Consider the following 13598-nt stretch of genomic DNA (forward strand, 5'->3'; position numbering starts at 1 on the left):
ATTACAACTGTATCGGAGTTTGCCTCGATTGACTGAAAAACTATAAATAAATGAGAAAGAACGTGGAAAAGACACGTCTGTTGTATTGCGGTGCGTCGCGCGTCATTGGCAGCAGCGCGCGCGCGCGCGCGCGTGTGTGTGTGTGTTAGGCTCTAACCTAAAAAGCGTCATTCGATCCGTGAGAGACAGGCAGAATTTTTCGCTTCTTATCCGAGGCGTGCCGCGACTCGCGAGCACACACGTAAAGTGTCGCCTTATCCGCGTCATGTTTGCTATAATTAGCAACGACGGACGGCTCTCCTCTCGCACGCAGCTTTTTAACGATAAAGACAATTTTATCGTCGCATCAGTTGAAAAAGAAAGTCCAAAGCAGGAAGCGGACCCTTGATTGGATATGCGCTTGCCACCTCTCGCTCGTACATATACACAGAGTTCTGCTCTTTTTCTCTTTTATTTATTTTTCCATAAACAACACACTCCCTCCGCACACACATCTCCTCGACGCGACGCGACGCAACGCGGTGCAAGGATCTTCTCGCATGCTGTTTCTACTCTCGCTCGGTTTTATTACCGGTCTCTCTTTTATTACCCTGACGCGACGTGTAAAAAACTTTAAGTGGGTCTGCTCTAACATACGAAATGTTAATGGAAAAAGGCAAAAGTTGGCGAGAAAAAGGTCAACCCCTTTAGCCTATACGTTGGGTTTTACGTCCCGTCCGAGCGCTCGGCTTCTCTATACCCAATCGAGAGATTCATCTCGGTCCTTTTTGTGCTACCACAAACTTCGTGCCTCTTATAATCCCCTTATTCTTCCCCATAATAGGAACAGGAAAGAGAGGCAATATACATGTGAGAGAAGTTGTAAAACCAGACGGGCAAAGAAATCGTTCATGTACGACGGATTTAAATTATATACAGTAACGTATATATATATATACGAAATGCGAGCGAGGTAAAGAACGAAGAAGGAATAGAATGAATTAGAAAGAAATGTGTGTGTGTGAATGCAGTATATATACGTATAAAAAGAGGATTTCATTGATCAGCCACCAGATATCAGATATGTATAACTAGTTTGTTATTTCGAGTGTGAAGCAACACGCGCAATACCATCGGATAGGGGACAAAAATTTAAGTAAAAAAGTTGTAAAAACTTTTTTGCTAGTACCTTTAGTTGAAAAGCTATATGCGATTAAAGATTATCGATTAAAGTACTTATAGTTCGGCTTTCTTAAAAGAGGAAGATTCTTTTGGGGTCGCATTAAAGGCCAAAAGTGCCAAGATACTGTGAATTAAAATACTAAGAAGAACACAAAGGCAAGCATCCTCTTGAGCCTATTCGAGTGGTCGAAGGCCGATCGACAGCTTCGAGTGCCCAGCGCCATAAAAACAATCAAAATATAAACACTTTCGAGAAAAGTTACGAGTTAAGAATGAAACTTTTTTGCAACTTTCGTTTGAAAAGATTAATTATTTATATTTTTGAATTGTGCGTATTTTTACGATGAACATGAGTCCAAGCGCAGCATCGTTTTACGTCCATTCTAGATTTAATTAAAAGTTTTAATTGATTAATAGTATCGCTATAAAAATAGTCGTAATTATGTCACGTTTGGACTCATTCTCATCGTACAGATACGTACAATTAAAAAATATACATAATTAATTTGTTAGATGAAAATTGCAAAAGTTTCAATCTTAGCTTATAACTTTTCTCGAGAGTGTTTATGTTTTCATTGCTTTTATGTCTCTCAACTCGAAACTCGGCCACTCGTTTTTCAACCACTACATAAAAGGACTCCAGTGGATGTGTTTGGCCTTGTGTTTTTCTTATATTATTCCAATTCACAGAATCTTAGCATTTTTGGCCTTATAAATGCTGGACCAAAACAATCTTCCTCTTTAAGAAACCTTGGCTACTGCGATGGAGAATCTTTAATTGCAAATAACTTTTTAACCAAGAGTGCTAGCCAAAGAGTTTTTAGAATTTTTGTTCCTTGGAATTTCGTACCCTATACCCGATGGTACTGACATGGCCATCGTTCGTGGGACACCCTGTATATCACTAAGAGTACTTGGAGAAGGAGAAATATTGCACACACACACACACACACACACACACACACATTTACCATACGCGCACGAATATCATATAAAATCTGCTTCTCTGCGGCGACACATTGGTGTTGCAGTGATTTTCTTGCACCGCACCATTGGTAAGAATATAATGAAGCGGAAGCGGCAAAGATTCGAGCTAGGGAATAACGATATTGGAATTCCGAAGCTTATAAGAACTGGGCCAGCCAGTAGGATTATCCGAATGTTTAGAAAAGGATCGATCTTACGCTGGGTTTTGAATAGGACGTCGATGCGAGAGAGAAGAAGCTGCCACTTGGGACAGTGCGTCGAGATAACGCGAAATTGGTACAACGACGCTCTCGCAAAGAACGAGGGCAGGAGGTCGGCGGCTTCGCTGTGATTCCTATATATATATATATATATACTATGTGCATAATGTTAAATACGCCCGGATGCAAGCTTATCGCGAATCGAGAGAAAACAATCTCCGGGAGTCCACTGGAAGCAATATGCGTATGGAACGTATCAGGCTTTGTCTCGGACGATGAAAATCGCAGAGGCCGCGCAGGCACGATAAGGTATACGTCGGTTTTTGCGCGTTAATCGCCATCGGCAGCGATAACTTGCTCGTCATCGAGCGACCTGTTGGGCTTTCGAGCGATATAATTCTTTCTTTTCCAACAGAGATATGATTCTGCCCAGTGGCAGACTTGCTCGACTATGCAAATTTTCTAAGCTCGCCACGGCCCCATGGAAGATTCCAGATCATCCCAGAGAATCCTAACTTTTTACAGCTCTCTCTATCCGCACCTTTCATTCGTTCCAGGAATAATTCCTTTCAAAAGTATATAAATCGGCATCGTTCACCTTCCTATACAATGAGAAAGCATGCCTCGAGTTGCATATATCCTTATCTTTCAAGAGTTAATTTTATGCAATTGGGGATATAAGGTTCGAAGCTTTCTTTTCTTCCGTTTCTCTTCTATTGTATACGTTGTTGGGTTGGGACAGGGCGGCAATAGGTCTATAAAGTCGCTTGGATAGCTTCGTAGTATGCATGTACATACATACAATCGTTTACGTTTTATAATTGTAGTTTATGTGTATACCTACCCTATGGGTCTCATGGCCCGTTTTATGAGAAACGTTGGCGGGCTGCTCGTAAATATATTTAACTATTATATATATAGAAAAGTTATAATACGATAGACTGCGCAGCAAGGGTAATAGTATAAAAGCACAATAGAGGCGCACGTGTCTATAGTTGGAAAGTAATGTTTATTTAACGGCCTAGCGGCGTATATAGTTGTCGCTCGTTATACGAGAGCCTCGCTTTATAACGTCTCATTTAATTATATCTGCAGGTTATCTGTGAAGGGGAGGAGGGAGAGATGAGACGCCACAAGATCAGCGCTTACCCCTTAACGAGTAAAAGTAACGCATCGTACATACAATAAAACTTCTCCGCCGCAACGGCCGGAATTATGATAGTATCGAATTTCCGGAAATACAGTTCAATCATGCTAATAAAATATATAATCTTTCAGCAAGCAATATTCCACAGATGCAAGAGAGCAAGTTACTTATTATTACAAAAGGCTATATGATATAAGAACGGAAAGAAATTTTACTCTCCGTCCCCCCCTCTCCTTCTTTTTAATCGCTTCCATACTCGTTCGCTCGTATACATATATACATATAACGCGTATGTACATACGTGGCAAGGCGCGCCAGACGCCAGTAAGGGCCCAGCCAGCCAGGCAGGCGTCCCTGGCTGGGACAGGGCTGGGCCCTGCCAATTACCAATTACGACGGGGACCATCTCATCTCCCCTCCACTACTCGCCCTCTTCTTCAGCTCTCTCCTATCCGTGCGGGTCATGCTCGCGCACATTGTTACAGCGTACCGTTCGAACATTTCAACAACTTTGACTTCTCTCGGTGTATACGCCGGCAGCGCGAGCGAGACACCCGTGCGAAGAGATAATTGATATAAAATCATCCAGCCGCCTCCCTATATCTTATACACACGCACACACAGAGAGGCACGCGCGCGCCGCCCTTCCGGCTGCGCATTCTTCCAATTTCACTGAAAAAAAACGGTGAGCGCGTGAAAGCACATTTTATTTACTATAAAATTCGCATCTCATCGATTTCTCCAAGTTGAACTGTAAAAATCGATCGATTGTAATTATTGCATTTAAAATTGTTTAATGACAAACTCTCGATGCACAGAGAAATGGAGAACGCGAGTTACTTTCTCTTTTTAAAGTCAATAATCGACTGGATAATTCTCTTTGACCAAATTCAATAAGGGATTAAGATATTTTTTAGCAGTCGCGGAGAATGGTTTGTATACGTTATCCTCTGTCTGATAATTAAACTACTGATTCAACGGTGGAAAATGCTTCGAGAGGAAACTCGGTTGTTTTTGCGTACTCGTGCTAGCTTGCCGGATATATTTCGCACGTAACTACTTAACGCGAGACGCACTTTCCCAAGGCTCCCGCTAGCTAAAATCTCTTTTGGGCGCAACGATTACCTTTTTATATATTATATATAGCTTCAATGGTTTTTGCTCGCCCCGAGTAAATTCCACCTGAAAATTATATATCTATATTGTACGCGTATATTATTCACTTGCCTGTGTATATAGGACGTCTTATCAGCAAAATTTAAATGTGTTCGGTTAATGGAAATATTTGTTTGCTTTAAGAAAGATGAAGGAAGAAACTATACGTGTAGTATTTGCACGGATATAGTCGATGAATTCGCTCCTAATGTCATGTTTCTTCAATTTCGAAGAGAGAAAGTTTATCTCACCTTGTATATATATATATATTATTTTGAAAATGATGCAAAGGACAAGGTGTTCGATATTGGCCCCTGTCTCCCTCACGCAAGTTTATAAATACACGCCCATAGTAGAGCGATTGTTGTTATAATTGAGATTTTTCGAAAATGTAGGATGATTTTACTGGATGGAATTGCGGCGAATTGCGACGGCTGAAAGGAAGAAAAAGGGGGATAGGGTTTCGGGGTGGTAGAATGGGAATTGGCAATGTGAAAATAGAGAGGAGAGAAAATGATATATATGATTCTCCGAGGCATATACGGGAGTCGAAGTACACCGAGGCTTACCGAGCAAGTCCGAGTTTCTTTAAAGAGCTTGTTAGCAGTGTGTCGGTGTGCAATAAGTGGGGAATTGTGACACGCATAAAAGAAAAGTAGGTGTATTGGTAGGCAGAGAACCGCAGAAGGAAGTGGTGGTGGGGAGAGCGTTGTCCCTGTAACTGGCAGCTCCGAAGCTTCCCGGTAGCAGTGGCACCGAGGATCTCGGTTCCAACGGATCTCTCTCTCTCTCTCTCTCTCTCTCTCTCTCTCTCTCTCTCTGTTTCCAACAAGAAAACCAAACGACAGACTCGCGTCTCGCGAGTTTCTTTCATTCTCACCTTCTTCTTCTTCTTCCGAAAAGCGAACGAATAAGCACTGTTTCCCATCGCAAACCCGTTCCAAGGATTCTCAAGTTGAAAGAAAGAAGAGGATATAATTAGTTTGTTGATCCAGCGGTAATAATAAGGCGCATCTATATAACCTACCACTCTGCGTACCGTTGGTAAAGTGGTGAGAAAATTGAGACGACGTCACAGTCATCCTCCTCTGGTCGAACAAGCGACCGAGAGACAAAGTTGCAGTGATCGGTAAAACTCGACGGTTGGTTTCACGTGGTTCGCGCGATTGTTCGAAAGTGGCAAAAGTGCTGCACGTGCGAGCTTGCGAAGCTTCTCGAGAATTACCGGCACGGAGAGATAAATTTTGGGGGAAAGGAGATGTTCTCCAGCGTATTTCCGTGGTTGATTACGAGTAGAAGGGTAAGAAGAGGAGGAACGATGACGATGTTGAGGATTTTGGTGGTACTGGCGATAGTGGAATTGACCGCTGCCAGGCCTTACCGGATATCGCATCAGCGGACCCTCAGGTTGTGCTCCCGAAGTTTGAGCGACGCTCTCTATTTGGCCTGTCGGGGTCGTGGATACAACGAGCCCTTCTCCTACAGCGGCGAGGAGGAGCAACGGGGACCTGCCGGACCGGGCCTCGTCGAGGAGTGCTGCTACCATTCCTGCAGCTACGCGCAACTGCAACAGTATTGCAAGCCTTCGAGCGAGGATGCCCAAGCTAGCTCCAGGGACGTCATGTGAGTGATGTCAGTTTCTATCACTTTTATATATTCTCTTATTATATATACATACCTTCTCTCTCTCTCTCTCTCTCTCTCTCTCTCTCTCTCTCTCTCCTCTTTCGTCTTCCATTCGTCGCCAGGATCGGCCTGTTCCCCCTTTATCGCATCCGCGACATTTGATAAACTTTGCAAAATAATTGAAATCCACGTACGCGCGGTATGTTATATATATATATATAGCACGATTGCCGCGAGGACTGGCCACGCAACACTTCCGTGTCGTCGCTGATTTTACTTCCGGTACGTACGGCACGTGCCGATTGCCATCAAGATTGATCGCCAGACCTTTGCTCAGCATGCTGCAGCGCGCGCGCTCCTCGCGCGATTACGTTTGACTTTTCGCGCGTCCATGCACCACCGCCACCATCGCGCATCGGCTCCTTCGGATAAAACCTCCGAGTCACTACTTATCTTGGTGGAATACTACAACGCTTTTTCATCGGTATGTCTTTTTTGCAAACTGCGCCACGATTATCTCCGTTCGCCCTGTGGACTTTCATTTTCTTCGATAAATAGGTGTTTCGCATCTATTTACCCACTTTTTTTTTTTTTCCAATTTCATTTATCGACTTGCATGGAAGGCGAAAACATTTTAAATATAGCTCGTCGCTAATGAGATTGCCATTAATCGCCATAATTCTTGTCTCCAGCGAGCTTAATTACAGCCGTGTCCTTTTCGAGAGGCACGCTGCGCTCTTCGCGCTCTTCTCTCTGCCATACATATTTATCCGCCCCACCACCTGCAATATTGATCTTTATCGGTTCGTGTAACGACGCGTATCAAACTGGCAGATTGATAACAATCCTGCCAACGACCAAGTGTCGCGAGGTCAGATGATTTACGCTATACCCTCTGACTTTTTAATCTCCAATGAGCCGCCATCGCGCGTGTCTTTAAACCAAACACAAGATTCTCTAAGAGTTTTCAAATATTCATCCGTATATACTCTCTCTCTCCCTCCAGTTAGTACAGCCACTCGTGAAACTTGCTCTTCCTTGCTGTCCCCTCCTCATTCTTCAAACTTGTACGATGCATGGTTAAAAGAAATCGATATTGTTCCGGAGATTGACGTTTCCACGAATATCCGTATACAGTATGTATATAATAGAGACGCGCGATACTTGTAGGAAATCTAGCCGACTATGGATAGTATAGCAACTTACCGACACACTGGCGAGACACGAAAATAGGATTTAAGGTTTATTTGCTATTTTTCATACGTAACGGAGTCTTGGGATAATGAGAGAGACGATAAGCTATCACGGCGCTCCGTTGATAATCTCTGTCGCTTTTTCCAAAAGTTGATGGTTTCGTATATAGGTTGACGGGGTTGGCCTCGACTGTAAGGTTAGGTATGGCTAGTCCGACCGAAGCACTGGAACGAGCTTGCATGTCTATAGTACCACCTCTCTCTCTCTTCGTGTCTCTTGCTATCTTTTCGTGCTTCTCCTTCCGCGTCTCCCGATTTATCTCGTTACGCGACTTGTTTTCCCGAAAATTGTAATCGCTCCCACACGAGCGAGTAACCACTGGCGCCATAACAAGGAGCGCCTTCTCTCTCTCTCTCTCTCTCTCTTTTGCGCGAAGAAAATAAAAAAGATCGAGTGTCGCGTTATTCACACATAGCGACATTCATGGCCAAAGATGGAGACATTGAGTAAACAAGAAAGAAAAATATTTACCCCGAAAAGCGAAAACATTTTCACTTGTCGCGTTTCGCTGGCAAGAATCGTTATAGATTTTTTCTTATCGTCATGTACATTATCGAACGTTTGTCTTTCCTTTCAGGGAGGAGACGTTCCAAATGGCGAACGTAGCCAACACCTCCGCCAGCAGAGGAGAACTGTCGTCGGAGGAGAGGTCGCGATCCGGAGTCAATGAGATCGACGAAATGAAAAAATGTAAGGCCCCAGGAATACAGAGATCGCGCAAGAGAGCTGGGCATGATAATATCGATCATCGAGTGGGCAAAAAAAGCAGCGGGGATCGAAGGAAAGAGGATCGTGCGAGGGCTTCTAATTGCCAGCGTCGACGTCGTCCCAGGCGTCGCCGTTTCGGCAAGGTGCTTCATCCTCTCATCTCAACTCGATCGTTTCTCATCTCAATCGCAGACACAGTGTCTCTCCCTTTTCTCTTGCCTAATAACCCGGCCACTCGTCTCATCCCCTCCCCCATTGCTCTTAACACATCTCGCTTTCGTCATTATTATGCACCAAACCGATGGCTTTTCAAAGCAACGCAATAAAACGCCAGCTTTTTCCTCTATGCGCGACTCTCTTTTCTTCCCGTGCGGCATCCAACGCTTGGCGCAGCTTAACAATTGCCATTTCTGCCAGTGGTATATGGAGCGTTTGTGCTCAATGGCGAGAGTGCATGGCGGCGGAAAGCCGCGGTGTATCGGCCAGCGCACCGCTTCGCGCGTAACACGCTCGCTCGCCACTCGAAGCCGGCAAAAGAAACTATTTCTAAACTGCTACTTTCAGCTTGGCTTGTGCTTCTTTACATTTCTCTCTTGTACGGGACGAGAGGGAGAGCCTGTCCGTCCGTCCGCACCATGCACTGTACTAACAGGTATCTTCCTTTATTTGCAGAATCAACGAAAGATGACATCGCCGGAGCTTCCTCCTTCTAAAATGTCAACGGCAACATTGGATGCTACTGCCTAGAAAGCAAGCCTTCGGTGTGTGTGTGTGTGTGTGTGTGTCTTATAGGTTGCTCCTGATTACTCTGACCATAGACTATATATAGAAGTGGAGGGCCATTGGTACGAGTGGAAAGCGCGTGGCCGATGATCCGCGATCTCACACATGCAGCAGTATAACCTATATATATATATATATATATGTAGAGAGAGAGAGAGAGAGAAATCGCTTTTTCTCGCGTATCAAAGCGATCGGAAGCGTCCGCGCGAGGCACGCACGAGCATATATATATATATATATATATACATGCACGACCAAAACCGCGAGGATTCCTGAGCACAGACAGCCACCAGAGACTAATCGCTCTTATCGTTGGGTTAAAGTGGCAAGGAGGAATTGACGAGTCGCCATGCAGCGTAACCTATAGTCTCGCGAAGAAAGCGAGAAGACGAAAATTGAGAAGCATATCGCTTTTCCGATATATCACCTGCGGACTGGATAATGAAATTGGGCAGGAGCAGGGGAACAGGGATATAGAGCTGGCTGCAACTAACGCGCGATAACGAACAAGGAGGACTGTCTCTCTCTCTCTCTCTCGGACAAGGGAAGATATTTTATTAGTGAAAAAGTCTCAGAGGTTCCTCGTCGTCTACATGGGAAGATTGATGAAAGTGAACGTGGACTCCACCGAACATTGTGATGGATTCGATCCAGAATGCATTTCGGGCTATCGAATCGGGGGTATAGCTCGCTACGCCCCGCCCGCGTATATCGACAAAGACTTAAACTAGCGTTCTTACTTTAATTTAAACATTGTTAAGCTCTTAAAGCCCAACGGACAGCTTGTTTCTCCAACATGCACCTGCCGATGACTTTTTTAGCTTTTCCATTCGACTGATGATCTCACTAGTATTAAATCCTAATTATTGATTAGTCCAATGCGAATGACTTGTCTCTTAAGATCGATATATTGAATTTCATTTGATACTTTGTAATACGATCCATCTGCGAACGACGCACTCATCATTTGACGATAACTAAAGACCAGAAAACTCACAACTTGACATTTAAAGTATACCCATTTTATAACTATAGCCTTCATCGCGAATCATCAATTGATACAAGTATAAATAAATATTTATATAGACTATAATATTTTCAATGTCTTTTTATTTCTATACATTACTTAATAAAATATATTTTTCGTCACACGTGATGTGAAAGTACAGCTTTTCATGCCTGTTTTGCGGGATGAAAATTAAGTTTTGCTCACGAACGGGTATAGAAAATACGTCTAGCGGGGAGAAAGTAAGTCCAACGGGCAGAAAGTAAATCAGTGAGGGGAAAGTAATTCAGCGGGGAGAAAGTAGATAATATTGAAATCAGTAGTGTCAAATATTAAAAATAAATATTTTTTCATCCCTCCAAAACATGCATAGAAAACTGTACTTTCTATCACTTGTAATGAAAAGTAGTATGTTAACCACGGAAGAAATCGATTGCTGACGAGTTGTGAAGTTTGGATGTCTCCTCGGCTACGTTAATAACCCTCGCCTTCGGCTCGGGTATCAACCTCGCCTCGAGCATCCAAACTTCACAACTCGTCAGCAATCGATCACTTTCTTCCCTAGGTTAACAATGTACTATTTCTATCGTAATACTATACATGGACTAAAAGGGGGGGGGGGGGGGGCTACGATCCTATCAATATTGCCGGGCCGGCTCTATAAAACATGAAATTGTAAAGGTAAGTTATGAAGATTAACCGAGCTGTACGACCACCCTCTAGACCGAATTAATAAATACCGCAACCTTTATAATAATGTTTCAAGAATGTGAGAGAAAGAGAGAGAGAGAGAGAGAGAGAGAGAGAGAGAGAGAGAGCAAAAAAAGCAAAACAAATCTTTCTTTCCACGAGTTGTACGTTCTAGTGATTTAAAGATATTCATGAGTACGAACGCCATAGAATATTTCTATCAAATTATATTTTATCCGATCACTTTTTATTTAAAAAACCATATTGGTTAAATTATTTAAAAATACAGAGGAAGAAATACAAGAGCAGATAATTGATAATATATGTTTCGTTGATGATAAAAATTTGCCAAAAAATATAATTAATTATATAAGGTATTCTCGAAACAGTGAAGCATATCGGTATAAATAACTTGAGACGGAGGGGCAATAGTTTTGGTCGTTATAATCGATAGAGGATCCAAGTTCTGTTTTGAAAATTAATTTTATTGCTTTGGCACATGAGAAATTTGCTTTTCGCTCATTTATCTTGATCAGCGATAAAAGTGCGCGTTATTGTGCCATTTGAACATTGAGGAAATCCTTTATAATACGTATGGGCGTATTGGACGGTATGGACGGTACGGTCCACGAATTGGTTGCACCATGACTGGGCCATGACCATAAAAGGGTGGTCGAATTGGTCTGTATGGTCCGTGTCCGTAACCGTAATGTGGATAGTATGGTGGACGGCGCAGAGGGTATTGTCTAGCCTCGCGAATATTCAAATTGGATTGATCAGCTTCGGTGCCAACTGCATCTACATCTTCCAGAGTAACCATCGGCAATGCCTCTCTCTTAAGCAATTCTTTATAAGATTCCTTGCTTTCCTCGGCTTGGCCCGACGACTTTGAAATGTCTGCAAAAAAAGATACAATTTAAATTTTGCTACACAAATTAAAATGTACAAACAACTCATACATAAGAGTTGCTTAAAATTCCATCCCTTATTACCGTGTACACTATATACATGTATATATATAGTGTAAAGTTTTAACAATGGAGATCACCGATACGCTCCCTCTACGTATATATATATATACATGCAATAGTCTCTCATCCTGGTAAATACAAAAGTTCGTAGAATGTTATATACATATATATGAGACTCTATTCATTAGAATATACGCGATATACTAGAGATATTCTTATAACATTCTATCAAGTTTTGTGTTGCGCCTACTGGCCGGGATGACTCATCAGCATCGATCCAAATTACTAAGCACCGCGCGCGTGCGATCGATTTTCCATTATTCGAATTTTATTCTATAATAAAGCCTCGGCTATTCGCAATCTTTCAATTTATTCTTCTTTTAGAGGAACAGAGAGAAGCCGCATGATATCAAAGGCAATTCCGTTACGTACAATATACGTATGTCGATCGCGACATAAGTTCCGTGTTATAATTGATCGATTCCACCAAGCACATATATGTATACATATATCAATCAAAGTAATGGTAAATAATAAACATCTCGTGTCGAGACAGGAAATTACTCTTCGCAACTTGACTCGTGTCTTACCAAATTCTTCAACGAAATCCACTTGTTCCAATTTCTTGTCCGTATCAAACTTTTCTAGCGCGTTCACGCCAAGAGTGCCGTAAGCTAGTAGAGCTGGTAGAATCGCAATGATTGCCAATGAAATTCCCTGCACCTTATTGTATCGTCCCATTGTCGAAGATTTGAAAATTGCGTTGAGCTTCTATCGATGGTCCCACAATTACTCTTGCCGACAACTGAAAATCAGCTGCTTTTTAACGTAAGCCTTATCCTGGCATACGTGCTAAAATGGAACTCGAACAATCGAATTTCCGTACATCGTGTTTACTTTACTCACGTTTTCGCATATACACTCGAATTAAGTATATACTTTAGGAATGTATAGAGTGAACGTAACAATTTATTCTCTACCTTATAATAGGCCTGTATATGTATTAGTAAATTATAATATATATATATATATATATGTTTACACGTGTACAAGCTTAATTGATACATTTTCAATTAAACAGCTTTCCTCGCCTCGCTAAATATTTTCTATTATTGTATAATATCATCACGATATTCTTTTACGCTCGTTTCATATCATTCTCTACTATATGTATAATCAGGTTAAATCATTTTGTATATATCGGTATTCGATGCAGTACGTGACATATTAGCAGTTTACCGGCAGAATCTGTTAAAACATACGCACAATCGCTTTAATCTTTTATTAAAGGTGCGGGTACTACACGGCGCGTCCGCTCCCCGCGCGGCGTGCCAACTCCACACGTTTCACGCGCCGGCCGCCGTGTATACACCCGCACCTTAAGGCAAATGGCGAGAAAACAATTGATCCTTACCGTCATAAACTGTACTTTTGCTTACAGCAAGTGAATCAATCATAACAGCTTAAGGAAACACTGCGGAGTATGAAATAATTTCATTGCGATTCTTTCATTTTTATATATTAAATAATTTAAAATGTTTTATGCAAATAACTCAACATTGGTACAATGTTAATGAACATACTAACTCAAAACCTTTTCCATTTCATATTCTTGAAAAGAGAATGTAACAATATTTCATTGCATTCTTAAATAAATTACCGTTAACTAGACTTATAATCGTGAATTAAACATAGATTTTACTAACATCTAGAAACTGTCCTTTCCGTTTCGAGACCGTCAAATACTCATAATGTAGTATACGTATACCCATTTGCCAGATGCTATGCTCCTAACCACCATTTCGCCAAGTGATGGTTGAATGCAAAGCAAATGTGTCGCACTGTTGTCAAAGCTGGCCTCTGTGGATACTTCGCCTCCAAGCATCAATATAGCTTCTTCAAAAGCTCTT

At 42.2% G+C, this 13598-nt stretch overlaps 2 protein-coding genes across 2 annotated transcripts; one reads left to right on the forward strand and one right to left on the reverse strand.

Annotated features, from left to right (window-relative positions):
* The first annotated feature begins 5148 nt into the window (after positions 1-5148).
* Positions 5149-10091, forward strand: LOC136778344 (insulin-like growth factor II). Its single transcript, XM_066735104.1, has 3 exons — positions 5149-6273; positions 8108-8381; positions 8911-10091. The coding sequence occupies exons 1-3, from the start codon at positions 5909-5911 to the stop codon at positions 8983-8985; spliced, it is 714 nt and encodes a 237-aa protein (XP_066591201.1). The 5' UTR covers positions 5149-5908; the 3' UTR covers positions 8986-10091.
* An 865-nt stretch (positions 10092-10956) lies between these two features.
* On the reverse strand, positions 10957-12477 carry LOC136778550 (uncharacterized). Its single transcript, XM_066735500.1, has 2 exons — positions 12279-12477; positions 10957-11614 (listed from the first exon to the last, which is right to left on the reverse strand). The coding sequence occupies exons 1-2, from the start codon at positions 12427-12429 to the stop codon at positions 11301-11303; spliced, it is 465 nt and encodes a 154-aa protein (XP_066591597.1). The 5' UTR covers positions 12430-12477; the 3' UTR covers positions 10957-11300.
* Positions 12478-13598: the final 1121 nt, after the last annotated feature.

This window comes from Prorops nasuta, unplaced genomic scaffold, assembly GCF_024137725.1.
Source record: "Prorops nasuta isolate Cenicafe-Biocafe unplaced genomic scaffold, Cenicafe_Pnas_1.2 PNAS00014, whole genome shotgun sequence".
In the NCBI taxonomy this organism is placed as follows: domain Eukaryota; kingdom Metazoa; phylum Arthropoda; class Insecta; order Hymenoptera; family Bethylidae; genus Prorops; species Prorops nasuta.

Coding starts and splice junctions, on each gene's coding strand:
- LOC136778550 (XM_066735500.1), bottom strand. CDS start 12,429: ATGGGACGATACAATAAGGTGCAGGGAATTTCATTGGCAATCATTGCG. Junction 11,615..12,278: donor GGATTTCGTTGAAGAATTTG/GTAAGACACGAG, acceptor CTTTTTTTGCAG/ACATTTCAAAGTCGTCGGGC.
- LOC136778344 (XM_066735104.1), top strand. CDS start 5,909: ATGTTCTCCAGCGTATTTCCGTGGTTGATTACGAGTAGAAGGGTAAGA. Junction 6,274..8,107: donor GCTAGCTCCAGGGACGTCAT/GTGAGTGATGTC, acceptor CTTTCCTTTCAG/GGAGGAGACGTTCCAAATGG. Junction 8,382..8,910: donor GGCGTCGCCGTTTCGGCAAG/GTGCTTCATCCT, acceptor CTTTATTTGCAG/AATCAACGAAAGATGACATC.